Here is a 15,716-nt window from a genome sequence, read left to right as displayed (position 1 = left end):
TTTAGTTGTAGCTTCTAAAATGAGAACTGTTTTAAAAATTAGATGTTTGTTTTCAAAGAAGAGCAGAATATACAATGTATGTGCCTTTTCAGTGTTAGTGGGGCGTATTCCTCTCAGTCTTCAAATTATTTACAACATTGATGTATTAAAGGAAAAAGGATTCTAAGAGGAGAGGGAATCAATGACATCTGAAGATGATTTTTGCTCTTCAGGATTTAGTTCAGGGTTGGTGCCTGAACTGTATTTCACCCTGTATTGCTATGATGGCTTGGAAATGTTTTTTAGTTCAAAAAACATGCAATTATTTCACTGCATTTGATCAACTGAAAATGAGATGAAGGAGAGAAGATGTTGCCATACGTTCTAAAAGTATTGGAAAAAAAGGATTATGACACTTTCCCTTGGCTTTCCCTTCGTGAACTATAAAATATAAGCAACAGAGCAGCTTCTCATGCTGCCCTGAGAAGCCCAAAAGACAAAGTGTTGCTTTGTGCAGCATGAGTTGTAGATCATGTAGCAGACCATGCTAGGTGTAGACAAATCAGTCACCAAGACTGATGCTGTGAGTAGGATTAAACTCTAGATTTTTAGACAAGTCGCAGACAGAAAATTTCTGAAGCAATCTCACAGTAGTATCCAGTGTTCTTCTGCCTTAAAAGCATAATTCCCTCTAGGCATTACCCTCAAGTCGCATTTCCCATCTGTTTTGCCTATCTATCTCCAGAAAAGCAGCATGGAATTGAGAACTCAGGTTTCAGTCCCCACCTGTTTGGCTATATGTGCAAAGAAACTTTGAAGACCTCTCAGTAAAAATGAAACTTAAGATGCCTCCCAACACAGAGGAATAAAACAGAACTGCAGAAATCTTACTGCTCTAAAGAGGCAATTGTAAAGATCTTAATAGTGGCTTAGTACATTAAAATTCAAGCTTCACAGTGCTGATAAAATTTCTTTCATGCCCAATGATATAATCTACTGTCTGTCTCTGGACTGGATTTTAAATAGTAAAGATAGAAAACAAAATCCATGTCTGTGTTCCTACCTGCAGCCTGGTACGTGGCCCAGGGATTTTTGGTGAGATCGTAATATATTGGAATATAACACCTCCTCATCACACGGAATTTATTGAGACATCAGGGACCTTGACGATGCGAGACAAGCAGTCTGCAGCAGTTGTTCTAATACAGGTATTTGAGAGATTTTACACCAGTAGCTATCTCAGTTACTTTCTTTTATTTAGTTAGTGTCATGGTTTGAAATTAGTTATACCTCTCTCCCTGGAAATGGATTAAAATCTTTTATATTTTGCTGGTTCTTCTCCCTAGGCCATAGATGACAACCGTCCCGAGGAGAAGTATCACTACCAGTTTCAACTAACCAGAATCAGTGATGGAGGACTCATCAATGAATCTAGCAGCACAGCAAATATTACCATGGCTGCAAGTGATTTTCCATATGGAGAGCTTGCATTTTCACAGGAACTGTTGCAAACAACAGAAGAAGAAAAATGGGTATTAGATTAAAATTCCTCTTAGGGAATATGTTGATAGATATAGATATTGTTGCTAGATTTATGGTTAACTTTAGAAAAAGAATAATTGAAAGTTTTAGTCTACATTTATCTTAATACAGTCTCCAGAATGACTGTTGGAGGCTTTGGGAGTTTTATAATACTCAAAAAAAATGGCAGCTTTTTGCTAAGTTATGTGTGCTCTGTACTTACTAAAGCAAATTGTTGTTAGCTGACAGAACCACTGAAAAGATGCCTTTAGAACAGTCTCCTAAAGGCAACTGTAACCGAAAAACAAAACCATTTTTTAAAGAAATTATCCTTTTTCCCTTAGGTTAACATCACTATTGTGCGTTCCAGGGGATCCTATGGCAAAGTGCGTCTTTGCTTTCAGATAATAAATGGGACCGCAGAAGAGGGAGTTGATTTCACTTCCACAGTAAGGGAACTGTTTTTTGAACCACATGAGAAGAGTAAAATGATTATGGTGGAAATTCATGACGATGACATTCCTGAAGGTCCTGAAGACTTTTCAGTGATGCTTACAAAAGTGGAACTCCAAGGAAGGTAAAGATAAAATACCCAGGTCATTGACTGCAAGCAGAACAAACTTCTGAATCTGACTTGCCTGCAAAAAGGCATCACTGAATTTTAAAGTTTTGCTGTAAAATTTCATAAGACAGCTATAATAAAGATCATAATAGAAATCTGATGTATAGGGAATGCAATTCTTTTAACACATGTGTAAAGATGTTGCTGATTCAGATTTATTAAAGCTAAAGGTCCATACATTATATGCAAGTTGTCAGGTAGCATTAAATTCAAATAATAAGGTAAAAAATTGAAAGATACACATTTCTGTGTATAAACTGGTATTTTTGCATACATAATAGTTTGAAAAAGTGTGCCCACAAAGTCTTCAATGGTAACTGTCAGAAAACCAAAGTTGTAGTAATTGAAAAATTGTCATACCTGCATCTTAGTACTTGCACAAGAATATTTTATGCATTTTTTTTTTTATGTTCCTGCAAGTGGATTTGATTTTACCGTAAAAGAAAATGGTCTACAGGTGGATCAGCCTCCAATAATAGGAAATATCTCCACAGTACGAGTCACTATAGCAAAAAGCGACAATGCAGAAGGCATCATAGAATTTGATCCACAGTATATCCTTCTAGAGGGTAAGTTTACCTTACAAGGTAAGTTTATCCAATTGGCAGACAGTCACAAGCAATCTAGGCCTGGGCTCTGTGTTGGGCTGGTTCAGTTTATCTTTATTCGTGATCTAGACGAAAGGATCGAGTGCTCCCTCTGTCAATGTGTGGATGACACCGAGCTGGGTAGGAGTGTTGGTCTGCTGGAGGGACAGAACGCTATGCAGAGGCATCTGGACAGTCTGGAACAATGGACTGAGGCCAATTGTATGAGGTTCAACAGGGTTCAGTGTTGGGTCTTCTATAGTGTTCCAAGCTTGGGGAAGGGTGGCTGCAAATCTGCCAGATGGGAAAGGACCTGGGTTTGTTGGTTGACAGCAGCTGAACATGAGACAGCAGTGTTCCTAGGTGACCAACAGCATACTGGCTAGTATCAGAAACAGTGTGGCCAGTAGGACCAGGGAAAGAAAGGATCATACCCCTGTATTCAGCTCTGTATTCAGCATTGAATAATGTATTCAGTTTTAGGCGCCTCATTGCAAGAAAGACATTGGAGGTCTGAAGGGCGTCTGGAGAAGAGCAGCAAGAGAGCTAGGCCAGTGTCTGGGTACAGGGGTTATTAAAGTGACTGAGGGAAATGGGGCTGCTTAGCCTGGAGAAGAAGAGGTTGAGGGGACACCTCATTGCTCTATACCTGAAAGGAGGCTGTGGTGATACGGGCGTTGATCTCTTCTCCCAAGTGACAAGGGATAAGACACGACTCCAAGTTGCGCTGTCAAGGTTTAGTGGATATTAGGAAAAATTTCTTACTGAAAGACTGGTGAAGCACTGGCAGAGGCTGCCCAGGAGTGGTGGAGTCTCCATCCCTAGCGGCATTCAAAAAACGGCACTTTGGAACATGGTTTAACAGGCACTGTGGTGCTGGGCTGATGGTTGGACTGGATGAGCTTAGAGACATTTCGAAGATGTACAGATGTGGTGCTTAGGAACATGGCTTAGAGAAGGGCTTGGCAGTGTTGAGATTATGGTCGGACTCAGTGACCTTAAGAGTCTTTTCAAACTGAAACATTTTTATGACTCCGTGATTCTATATCTTAGGTTTTCACTGTGGCTGACTATATCTTAAGTCTATGTCTATGGCATAAATTTTGAAAAAAAATCCCCACGAACCTTTTTCTCATTTATTCTTCCAGTGGAAGAAGATGCAGGATTAATCATGATTCCTGTTGTGAGAAAGCGCGGAACTTATGGCTACGTAACAGCTGATTTCCTTTCTCGAAGTATTTCTGCACTTCCCGATGGTGTTGATTATGTCATACATAATAATTCTGTCATCTTTTATCATGGCCAGAACCAGACTTTTATTTATATCTCCATTATAGATGATGAAGAAAGGTAATTATTTTTTCAGATATTTATTCACTAATTTACTTCTGCAACATACTTTTTTAGCATATGTAATATGCCTGTGTATAGAATTGGAATTGAAAACCAAATTTCTGCAGTGCTAAAAAATCTCCTACTTTTAAAAGCAGAAAAATAAGCTATTATTAGAGTTTTACTCTACCTGTTAAATTTTATACAAATAAATATTTTTTTAAAAGAATAGCTTATCACAGATTTTTGATATTAATAATACTGCTGTGAATAATAAAATATTTTGCTGTATATTTTTTTAGTTTAAGATGGGTAGAAAATAGAATATTAATTTTATTTCAGCTATCACCTTTCTATGCAAACACGAGGAATCTTCTGCTTTATGCTTAAATATGACTTCTGTATAACTACCTTTAAACAGTTCCAGTTGGATGCCTGATTGAATTATTGCATATAGTTGTTGGTTGTTTTTTTTTTTTCTCGGATATCTCAGCATCTCTTTTTCTTTTTCCTTGCAGTGAATTTGCAGAGCAATTTGAAATCCAGCTGACAGGAGCCACTGGTGGAGCAGTCCTGGGGCTCCACCTAGTGAGCCAGGTCACTATTGCTAAAAGTGACTCCCCCCAGGGCATTGTCCGGTTCCTCAACCAAAGTCGAATTATTCTTCCCAATCCTGATACACTTATGTTCGTGTCCCTGGTACTGGAAAGGACTGGAAGGTTGTCCGGGGAGACACAGGTGGGCCCTGACTGTCAAAGACTGAAAGCCTTCCATTGTTTAGGGCAAAAAGCTCCTGAATCTTCCTTCAAGAGTTTTGTGACTGATTTCTAATCACAGCCTTTTATTAAACATGAATTCCCTATAGTTGCAGTATAGCAGAAAATGTTGTTACACTTTTAATCTTCTCTTTCTCCTCCTGCTTTCTTTCTCTTATTGTATTTTGTACTTTGTTTTGATCCAGCTTGTGATTCCATTGAAAATATGGTTCATTTCATGCATCACTGGTAATTTAATTTAATTCAGTTGAATTATTTCCTAAAACTAGTCAAACTTCGCTCAGTAATTTTTTCGCTATGAATTCTCTAGATCTTTTCTCTTTACTCTGTACAGACCACTGACAAAATGAAGGTATAAATATAAATCAAGGTAAGCCTTTCACAGTCTTAGCAAATGGCTGGAAGTCTGGAAGTAAAGGCCATCATATCCTCTTCCACCCATATAAAAATTGCCTTTGTCTTCTTTAACTGTTTCTGGAAGTAATTTGAGAAAACTCCAAAACAATTAATATGGTAAAAATAATAATTTTCAAGTGCTGAATATGACCCACTCAAAAGCAATCTAATTTCTGGGAAATTTTGAAGATATTCTGACTTTCAATCAGGCTGCAGAAGTGTGAATCATCATTTGAGGGACTAAAAACTTTTATTGCAGATGCTAAGGAAATATTTGTCATTTTCTGTCTTGATGTCAGCCTGAACAGGGAATAGTTTGGTCATATGTACTCATTTGGGGGGGATCTGCCAAACAAATCATTAAAGAGAGTGAAATAGAAACTGCCCTCTGTGTTTCCTGTTATGTGCTAAAGAAATCTCAGTTTCTGTTCTTTTCTATTACTAATATCCAGAATTTCATAAACTAGTTTGTGGCTAACTGATACTTAAACATTTTAATTTGTAGCTTGTCATGTTTGTTTTTCCAAAGGACTGCATATTTTCTCAAATAGAATTTATTATGAATATTTTGTATACTCTATTAAAAAGAAAGAATTAAACATAGCTAGTCACCAGATCAATAACTTTTATTGCATTCTTATTATTCTGTTATTTCTCCCCTTGGAGGGCTCTTTTAATGTGTAACCACTCCGAATCTGAAATTATTGTCTTCCACAGATCAACTGGGACATCTTGGGACCCAATTCAGAAGAAGTTTTATCTCCCATGAATAGTGACATCAGTGACCCTGTGAATGGATCATTCTATTTTGGAGAAGGAGAAGGAGGTCTGAGAGTTATTAATCTGCAAATCTATCCTCATGAAGAAGTTGAAGTTCAGGAGATCTTCATTATTAGACTGAGACTTGTCAAGGGCGAAATAGAAATAGATCCAAAAGCAAACAATGTTACGCTAATAGTAAGTCATTATAGGCTTGCTTTCTTCAAAGATCTCTGCTGATATTGGTATTTATCCTGCAAAGCTTTTGAGAATTTGTAATTATTTCATAGTTTAGTTATTTTTTCCCTTGTACAATTTAGGTGCATATTTACTTCTTAAAAAAGAAGGCAAAGAATCTCTCAGTAAAAACTGGTGTGTAAGCCCTGATCTGGCCCTCTTACTTGCACTTTTCTGTTCTCTTCAGAGAAAGCATGGATTGGGTCCTCATTTCTAGATGTCAGTTTGTTGTTCATCCCCACTTGGCCTCTTCTTCTGCGCCAGCTATCATACATAAAATAAAGGAGAAAATCTGACCATTGCAGAACAAGGAGAATTCAGAAATCTGTGTGATAAGGCAGAGAGAGCTGCCAAATAGAAATCCTTGCTCTGGGGATACTGCAACTAAGGAAATATTTATAAGACCATTATAAGAAGCTTGCAAAGAAATATATCTTCCCTAGAAACTGGATTTTTGGGGTTTTTTTTTTCCTGAGCTGTACAGTGTTGATGTAATTATCTCATATTTCCAGAGACTCCTCAATTTCTCCTTCAGGGACTCAGGTGAGGAATAAACCTGTACATTTATTTGTGCATGCCAATGAGACGACTTCTCAGCAGGCAGTGGTGTTACAGTTCAATTGTAAGTCAGTTCCCCAGGAATCCATATTGCAGCTAGCAATTCATGCAGGGACACCTCCCACTGGATCAGGCTGTTCAATGCCCCATCCAACCTGGCTTTGACCACTTCCAGGGATGGGGCAGCCACAACTTCTCCGGGCAACCTCAGCCTCATCAACTTCATTGGGAAGAATGTCTTCCTGATGTCTGATCTAAATCCTCCCCCTTCCAATTTAAAGACATTTCACCTCCTCCCGTCACTCCATATCTTTGTAAAAAATCCCTCCCCAGCTTTCCTGGAGCCCCTTCAGGTACTGGAAGGCTGCTATAAGATCTCCCCAGAACCTTCTCTTCTCCAGGCTGAACAACCTAAGTGTCTCAGCTTGTCTTCATTGCAGAGGTGGTCCAGCTCTTGGATCATCTTTGTGGCCTCCTCTGGACCTACCAGTTCCATATCCTTATGTTGGGGATTCCAGACAGAGCATTTGAAATAAAACTGTCCTTTTTCTTCCTTTGGTAGTGCTTAAAATCTGAAAAGGGGGCACTCATACTTTCTCTGCGGACTCTTAGTATCTTGTATGCATGGAATATGTTTTCTAAATCCTTTCAAGATTACTTTACTCTCTGAAATGTGTTTAGAACATTTACAACGTACAAGTTATTTAAAGATGAGTGAAGCTCAACTCAGTGGGCAGAGTCATTATCATTGCCTGAATTTGTTTATGTGTAATGCTTTTATCAATTCAAGCCTGAAGAGTTTCTGTATTGATTTGCAGTATCACATTTTCAGTTTAGATCCTGCTTAAACTTCTCTATGTATCATTGTATGATTTTCTCACAAAAGAGCAATGTGTGTGAGCACATGGGCTGATAACACTCCTTTCTCATACCTTGCTGGTCCTGTCTGACGGGCTGGGGGTTTTATTCACTTAAGTCACAGTTTTTACCACCAATGTGCTGTTAGGAGGAGAAGATTTGGTAGGAAGAACTAATAGATGTGTGCCCTGTAGAATCCAGCAATGAAAATCTCAATGATTTGAAAAAGAATACAGCACATTCCACATTCCGATATTTTGTTTGTTTGTTTACTTTTTTTGCAGATACAGAAATTTGGTGATCCCAATGGAATTGTACAGTTTGCTCCTGAATCATTAACTGAGCATAACTATACAGAACCCTCAGCAGTGGAAGGGCCACAAAATATTACACTGTTGGTCAGACGGATTCAGGGCACTCTGGGAAATATAACGGTATTCTCACTCTTATCCTGATAGACAGTGTAATCAGAAATCATCCTCAGTAACAATGTATGGAGGAATATTTTCTTCTCTGCCTTTCAGTTGCTTGTTTCTCAAATTAATTTTTGAAGTGTTGGCTTTTAGACTGAATTTAGCAAGCCCTAGTACTTGTGGTTTGGAGAGTCAGATTCAGTCTGCTCTGGTCAGGAAAAAAAAAGAAGAAAACTGGTACTGCAGTGCTTCTCTCTCTTTTTCTCTGCTTTTCCCTCTGTGATTTTGATGGGAGGACAAAACAGAGCATATGTACATGGTGAGCTTTCTTTGAGATCATCACAACTTGCTTTTCTCCGGATATACTTAAATGTAAGAATTAGAATATTTTGAACCATCACTTAGATTGATTATACACATTGTTGTTCAGAGGTCAACACTTGAATGGTTATTCATTTAATTGAAAAAAATTAATAAAAGCATCTGCTGTGTTAAGTGAGAACTCCTCACCCCTTCCTGATGTGAGGAATCTTGGAAAAAGGAAAACCATCAAGTATGTCTTGGTGTGTATATATATATATATATATATATATATAAAAATATATTTTTAGATGCTTTAGTGATTCCAACTAGTTTTAGATAAAACTTCTGAAGATAGGAAATATTTACTTTCGCAGTACTGTATAGAAGAACAACACCCCCTCTTTTTGTAAGATAGTCTGTATGCCCCTTTCTAAACATATCTACACCAATTTCTATTTTACCTACTAAGACCAACATGTTCCATATCCTATGTCTGGTGAATCCTGAATATGAAATTTTCTCTGTGGGTAATTATGCTTTCTTTTGTTTTGTGCATTTTCTAAACGCATTTCAGGTTCACTGGGAAATACGTAGTGAATCTGACATCACAGGTGATTTCCTTAGGACAGAAGGATCTGTTGTCATTGCTGACCAGCAGAGTACAGCTGAGATAATTATCTACCTGTTACCTGATGATGTTCCAGAACTGGATGAAAACTATGTGGTGCAGCTGATTTCAGTAGAAGGTGGCGCAGATTTAGACTCAGAGAAAAGAATTTCAAAGATCTATGTTTTTGCAAATGATGATCCCTATGGAGTGTTTGCTCTGTACTCCAATCGACAGTCAGTATCAATAGACAGAAACCTGGACCGGTATGTTCAGATCAATGTAACTCGGCATGCTGGGGCGTTTGGAGATGTGATCGTTGAGTACTGTATCTTGTCTCATTATGAAGAAGAGCTAATTGCACCCGAGAATGAGGCAGGATACCTCACAGTAAAAGACGGTGCCAGCTTTGGAGTGAAAAGAGTGCCAATAAGCAGCCAGGTCTGTATTACCCTTTTAATTCCTATCATGTCTGTTGTTTCTGTTAGTGTTCATCACAATATGAATGTGCTGCAGTAGGATACTAAACTCTTACAGGTATCCACTGTGAAGAAGTATCCACAGAAAAGAGAGTTTTAGTATTGTGAGTTTCTTATTTAATAGAATAGAAATGGGTTATAATATCACATTTTCAGATAATAATTGCAAAATCACTGCTGTGCATGTGTTCAGATATTGAGCTTTTTCTTCCATCATTGCTTTTTGTTACTAGCAGTTCAATACTTTATTATTATATATACGGAAATATTTTCTCAAGTCTCCCTTTTGGATTGTACATTTTATCTGTTGGTGCTGACTCATGAAGCAGTAGATAAATTTGCCTTCAGTTCTCTGTGTTTCCTGGTTTATTATTACTACAGTCTTTCATCTGTACATATATCCTTCTATATCCGTCTTACATCCTTCTGATCCTAAGAATTAAAGTCAAGCTGAGGCTCTCTGTGTTAGATACAATTTGATAAAATGGCAATAGTTGCTCTTCAAGCTCCGATTCCAACAAACTGCTGGTAAATGGCATTCACAATATTGATGTTTTAGCTTAATTTATTTTGAGAAATATAATCAACAAAACACTTGTCTTGGAAACACTGCTTTTTGTTTGCAAGTAGAACATACTCTGCAGGTTGTTCTGGTAGATATTATGCTTTCAGTGGAATTAAATTTCACCTTGTTATTTAAATTCTCTCTCTCAAAGGCATTTCTTTTAGTGGGCTTGAATTTTACTCTGGAACTGACTAATGTAAGCCTGGCTAGTGGAAGTGCCAAGGATGTGCCTAAAATATTAGGAGAAGCAAAGTCAGCTGTTCTGCTTGTCCCTGAGGAAGCTGCCAATTCACAGGTCAGTAGACTGGCTGCAGTGAAGCGTTTCTACCGTAGAAGGAAGGTACGCTTCATCACAACAGATAGCTGCTATAGGAATTCAGATGGTGCTTTGACATTTTCATCGTTGCAAACAATTTAACGACTGACAAGATTTTGTAGTTGTGAATTGTACTGTGTATTATCTTCGATCTATAATTATCTTTGCCAACTGTATCCTGGGCTGCATCAGACAAAGTATGGCCAGCGGGGCGAGGATGGGGATTCTGTCGCCTCTGCTCCAGTCTCATGAGACCCCACCTGGAGTCCTGTGTCCAGTTCTGGAATCCTGAACATGAAAAGGATATGGAACAGTTGGAACGAGGCCAGAGAGGGGCTTCAAAGATGATCTGAGGGTTGGAGCACCTCTGCTATGGGGACAGGCCGAGAGAGTTGGACTTGTTCAGCTTGGAGAAGGGAAGGATCCGAGGAGACTTATAGTGGCCTTCCAGTACCTGAAGGGGGCAAGAAAGCTGGGGAGGGACTTTTTCCAAGGACAAGGTGTCATAGGACAACGGGGAATGTCTTTAAACTGGAGGAGGGAAGATTTAGATTAGAAAATTAGAAATTCGGAAGAAATTCCTCACGATGAGGGCGGTGAGGCACTGGCACAGGTTGCCCAGGGAAGTTGTGACTGCCCCATCACTGGAGGTGTTCAAGACCAGTCTGGATGGCGCTTTGAGCAACCTGGTCCAGTGGGAGGTGTCCTGGCCCATGGCCGGGGCATTGGAACTGGACGGGCTTTAAGGTATCTTTCAACGCAAACCATTCTATGATTCTATGACTCTGGGTAATTTATACTTTTATTTACATGAAATAGAAGTTCTGAGACTTAAAGGAGACTACTAATTCTGTACAACGTTATTCCTTCATATAGAGCAGCCCCAAAGTAGGTAACAGCATGCATGTACTAGTACGAGCAAAAACAAATGGAGGTTGTGCTGGTTTTCAATGCAGATGACAGTATTTTGGCTGATCACTGAGTGGGAAATTTTCTGTTTGTCTACTTCACATGACAATGGTAAAAGAATTTGCCTGTTCTAATGCATGCTATGGTTCCCTTTCCGTAGGTCAGTCAGAGACAACAGGGTCCTGGTTTTTATCTGTTAAATTTTATTGAACTTTTTATTGAATGATTTTAATTGCCTTGAAACACTGTTCTGTCTTTTATTTTGTAATTGAACTTAATTCAAATGGTCTTTCTGTAAACATAATTTACTGCCATATGTACATTTATCATTGCTTTTAGAATGTGCAAATCATCCTTTTGGTCCCATATGCTGCTCAAAGACAAAGAAAAGTAGATGAAACCAGCAGCAATAATTCTATGAACAATGTCATATGGCTAAAACTTAATTTACACACAATTAATGCTTTATTTTAGAGAAATTTAAGAATTAAGATAATTAAGGACAGGCTGGTTCATTGTTCTTTTGAGTGACAGACACAGAATGCTGCCTAGAATGTTTTCAATACTGAAACATCAGTCATGCTGGTTCCCTTTATCTGAAATATAGTTCTTAAAACTCTCAATTACAAATTTATTGTTGAGGAGTTGTAAAGGAAAAAGTTATGTGTATATACTCAAACATGTATACATACATACATACATGTGCAAGCATAATTATTTTAAAATGTCTGTTTTACAAAATATAGTACATTTTAATAGATGTTATTGCCCACTTATATTCCATTTTCTATAACCAAATCTATCATGTTTCCACAGGTTGGCTTTGAATCTGTGATTTTACGACTTACAGACATTGTAGCAGGGACAGGCCAAGCAGTTGTAACCAGAAAAGGAGTTTATGGCTCTGTAACCGTTACCTGGATTTCAGGATATCCACCAGAACTAGTCACTGACTTTGCTCAGCCAGGCAATATTACTCCTCCATTTGGTAAGTACTTGTCTGAGGAAACAACTAAGAAAGCTGCATATGTGATGATACCACCTTTTATTTTTCTGTACCTCTGCATGCTCCCTTTATTAATGAAGAGTCATTACAGTGAAATTTTATGGTCTAATTTTTTATCTGTAAGAAATATACTGATTTTATGAGCAAAAGAAAAAGGTGTGATTCATAAATACAACACAATGCTATGTCCTTGAAGGTCGGGCTATCAATAATAACGACCTTTATCATGCAGATTTCTTCTTCCTAAGTGGAGTGGGTTGTGATTTAAACTCCTATCTCAGCATGCTCCCCGGTAAGAAGAGGTTTTCTGTTCACTGATTTTGACTTGTGCTCTCTCTCACTCTCTCTCTTTTCCCTCAGGTACTCTTGTATTTTCCTCTAGTGAGCAAAGTAAAGTGATTACATTTTGGGCTACTCCAAGCCTAAATAAACATGAGTCATTTGCCATCAGTTTAACAGCAGTGCACAGCAACATTTCTGGTGGAGCTCGCCTGAGGTAAGGATGATACATTTCTAAGTTGTACAGATGCTGTAAAAATAAAGACCTCTGTACAGGCATAAAACTTACAGAAATCCCTATAAAATTATAGGTAGGTAACAAGTTGTTAGCACCTTCTTTGAAAAATTAGTGTGTCTTGTCTCAGGTGGAAACAAGTGCCAGTACTGCAGGTCTGGCCTGATGAGAACTGAGCCTTCTCTCCAGTTCCAATCTGTTTCATATCACTGGGATCCAAAGTGCCTATTATGTGTCTACAATGATGGAGACAGCAAAGAAAATGAAGAACCAAGACCAATAGTTTCAGCCAGGAAACGTAAAAATGAAAGCAACTCTAGTTGTCATTAGTGTCCCTAAAAACCCATATTTGGAAATCTTAGAAAACAAACATAACTTCAAATAAATAAAAAGTAACAAGAAATGCTCCAAAACTACCTAATTTATTTGAAATCCCTTTTTATTCTTTCAACCAAGACCATTACATTTAATGTAGATTTCCGTCTCAGCTAAGTTGTTTCTTATTTTTCAAACTATTTTCCTTAATTCTTCCTTACTTGTTGGTAGCTAGAAGTTATACAAAAAGTCTGGACTCAGAATTACACTGTGTGTGAAGGGTATTGACTTCACTTTGATTTACAATTACACTGGAAAACCTGAAAAAAGTAAGGAATGAATAGATGACTAAAGTCTGGAGACTGACTTCTTCTCTTGGGCTGGTCTGTGCTATGGACTGGTGTCCTCAGAACACCTGTCTACCCTGTGAGTCAAATACCTTGAATGTACATGAATGAACTTTCCTAGAAAATTTAGGACTACATCACACAGGAGGTAAAGGTGACGATTACTTTGAAGGCTTTTGAGCTCCTCTAGGGGTGGAAAGGGTCTGGTTTGCTAACCAAAATCACTCACTTTAATTGTAATGCCGTTTGATAGCCTTTGGCACTGAATAGTGGGTTGGTTCTAGAGGTCAGCATAACATCCAAGGTGTAGCAAAGAGTCTTATTTTCTGATAGGAAGGGAATATATTTAACATGAACAAAGCAAAACTTACATTGATACTAAGTCTCCAATTTGGAAAAAATTGCTATAATATTGCAAGGAGGCAGCTGGTATTTCAAAGCCCCACTCTGAGTATTAAAATAACTCCCCTTCCTTCTCCAGCTTTCTGGCTCAAACTGTAGATCTGCCAGCACCCACCATTTTCCGTTGGTGCAGGTAGTTGGTTCTGTGGTTGAAACTGGTATTACTCAGAGTGACTGTGTTGTAATATATATCTCTGTGTTTTGTCTATAACAGAAAGTTATCACATTTCCTTTACCTCTCTGTTTTCTTGGGAAAACCTCATTTCATTTACCATAGAATCATGGAATGGTTTGGGTTGAGAGGTACCTTAAAGCCCATCCAGTTCCAACACCCCTGCCATGTGCAGGGAAACCTCCCACTGGATCAAGTTGCTCAAAGCCCCATGGGGCACCCACAATTTCTTTGGGCAACCTGTGCAAGTGCATCAACAACCTCACAGGAAAGCATTTCTTCCAAATATCTAATCTCAACCTCCTCTCTTTCAGCGTGACCTTCACGCTGTATCACTTGCTGACTCAGGATGCATTACGCCTGTGAAGGGCTGTTCAACCCAGTCATTGCAAAACCATTTTTAGGCAAAACTCTTCACAACTTGCTTTGTACAGTCACTATTTCTTTCCTTTACTGTGACACATTTTTTTTAATCCACTTTCTTACAGTTCTAATTTATTGTTCACAGGAAATTAACCTGCTTAGGTGTTTTACTTTACGTACTTCATATTTCCTCTCTCAACATTTATATCTTTTCTGTTTCAGATCAGGATTTACGGTAGCTGAAATTGAGCCAATGGGGATCTTCCAGTTTGCTCATAACTCCAGATCTGTTTCAGTTGAAGAAGAAGCTCAGGCAGTCACACTACACGTCCAAAGACTGTTTGGTTTTCAAAGTAATCTCACTAAATTGACATATCAGACCATTCCAGGAAGTGCCAAACCACTAGAGGACTTTATACCCATCTACAATGGAGAGCTTATGTTTTTACATTTCCAGACAAATGCTGTGATAGAAATATCAATAATCGATGACACTGTGTCTGAAATTGAGGAATTTTTTTTTGTAAATTTGACTGCCGTGGAGATTTTGGATGTTCAACCTATGAATCTTGACTGGAGTCCACGTTTGAATCCAGCTTTTAGTGTTGCAACAATTAATATCCTGGCGAATGATATCCTTCATGGAATGCTAAGTTTGGGGCCAGAGGTTGTTCATGTTGAAGAAGATGCAAAAAATGGTACACTCAACACAGTGATACTTCATGTGAAAAGGACCAAGGGTTTTACTGGGGATATTGAAGTAACTGTTAAAACCTTTGGAAGAGTGGGTGCACAGAGTGGAGTAGATTCGTATCCCTTTGCAAATATTTATGGAAAAGTAAACTTCACATGGGCAACAGAAGGAGAAGATTTTGAGGCACAGTCAGTCTCTCTGACTTTGCTGGATGGAGAAAGAGAAAGCAAAGTGTCCATAAAAATTTTTGATGACGATGAACCTGAAGGACAGGAATTGTTTTATGTTTTCCTCTCAGATCCTGAATATGGAGCACAGATTGTGGAAGGAAAGGATGAGTTTGGCTTTGCTGCTTTTGCAACAGTAATTATTGCAGGTACTATTTTTTTTTTCCAGAAAATTAGTAAATGCACCTGATTTATATGACAATAAATAACTGTGTGTTCTTACAGCAATTTTCCTGTAAAGACTGGGATTCTATTTGATAATAACCAGGATGTTTATTCCCAGATATTGATTTTTCCAAATCAGAGAAAGCATTTAATGCACGGAGCTCACCATGCACCCTTAGGACTGTAGCTCAAAATACTGCTTGTTTCTGTCCTTGTCTTGTTTTATTTCAGGAAAGGAAAGGCTAAGCTTGTGTGTTTTTCTTTCATGTGTAGAAGCTTAGCAGGCTTTTTTTT

General features: G+C 38.3%; 1 protein-coding gene across 1 annotated transcript in view; it reads left to right on the top strand.

The window, feature by feature from the left end:
* The window catches only part of ADGRV1 (adhesion G protein-coupled receptor V1), a 277,900-nt gene that overhangs the window by 92,482 nt on the left and 169,702 nt on the right, over positions 1 to 15,716 (top strand). Inside the window, exons 61-73 of the mRNA XM_054054954.1 lie at positions 1,049 to 1,187; positions 1,326 to 1,511; positions 1,845 to 2,077; positions 2,543 to 2,691; positions 3,858 to 4,059; positions 4,560 to 4,779; positions 5,931 to 6,170; positions 7,910 to 8,059; positions 8,916 to 9,389; positions 10,144 to 10,287; positions 12,034 to 12,205; positions 12,584 to 12,719; positions 14,559 to 15,406. Of these exons, the coding sequence (XP_053910929.1) occupies positions 1,049 to 1,187; positions 1,326 to 1,511; positions 1,845 to 2,077; positions 2,543 to 2,691; positions 3,858 to 4,059; positions 4,560 to 4,779; positions 5,931 to 6,170; positions 7,910 to 8,059; positions 8,916 to 9,389; positions 10,144 to 10,287; positions 12,034 to 12,205; positions 12,584 to 12,719; positions 14,559 to 15,406 (3,293 nt within the window). The remainder of the gene's footprint in view (positions 1 to 1,048; positions 1,188 to 1,325; positions 1,512 to 1,844; positions 2,078 to 2,542; positions 2,692 to 3,857; positions 4,060 to 4,559; positions 4,780 to 5,930; positions 6,171 to 7,909; positions 8,060 to 8,915; positions 9,390 to 10,143; positions 10,288 to 12,033; positions 12,206 to 12,583; positions 12,720 to 14,558; positions 15,407 to 15,716) is intronic.

Source organism: Cuculus canorus, chromosome Z, assembly GCF_017976375.1.
Source record: "Cuculus canorus isolate bCucCan1 chromosome Z, bCucCan1.pri, whole genome shotgun sequence".
Lineage (NCBI taxonomy): Eukaryota > Metazoa > Chordata > Aves > Cuculiformes > Cuculidae > Cuculus > Cuculus canorus.
The sequence above is the reverse complement of the archived record's forward strand: the minus strand, read 5'-3'. Positions and strand labels throughout refer to the sequence as shown.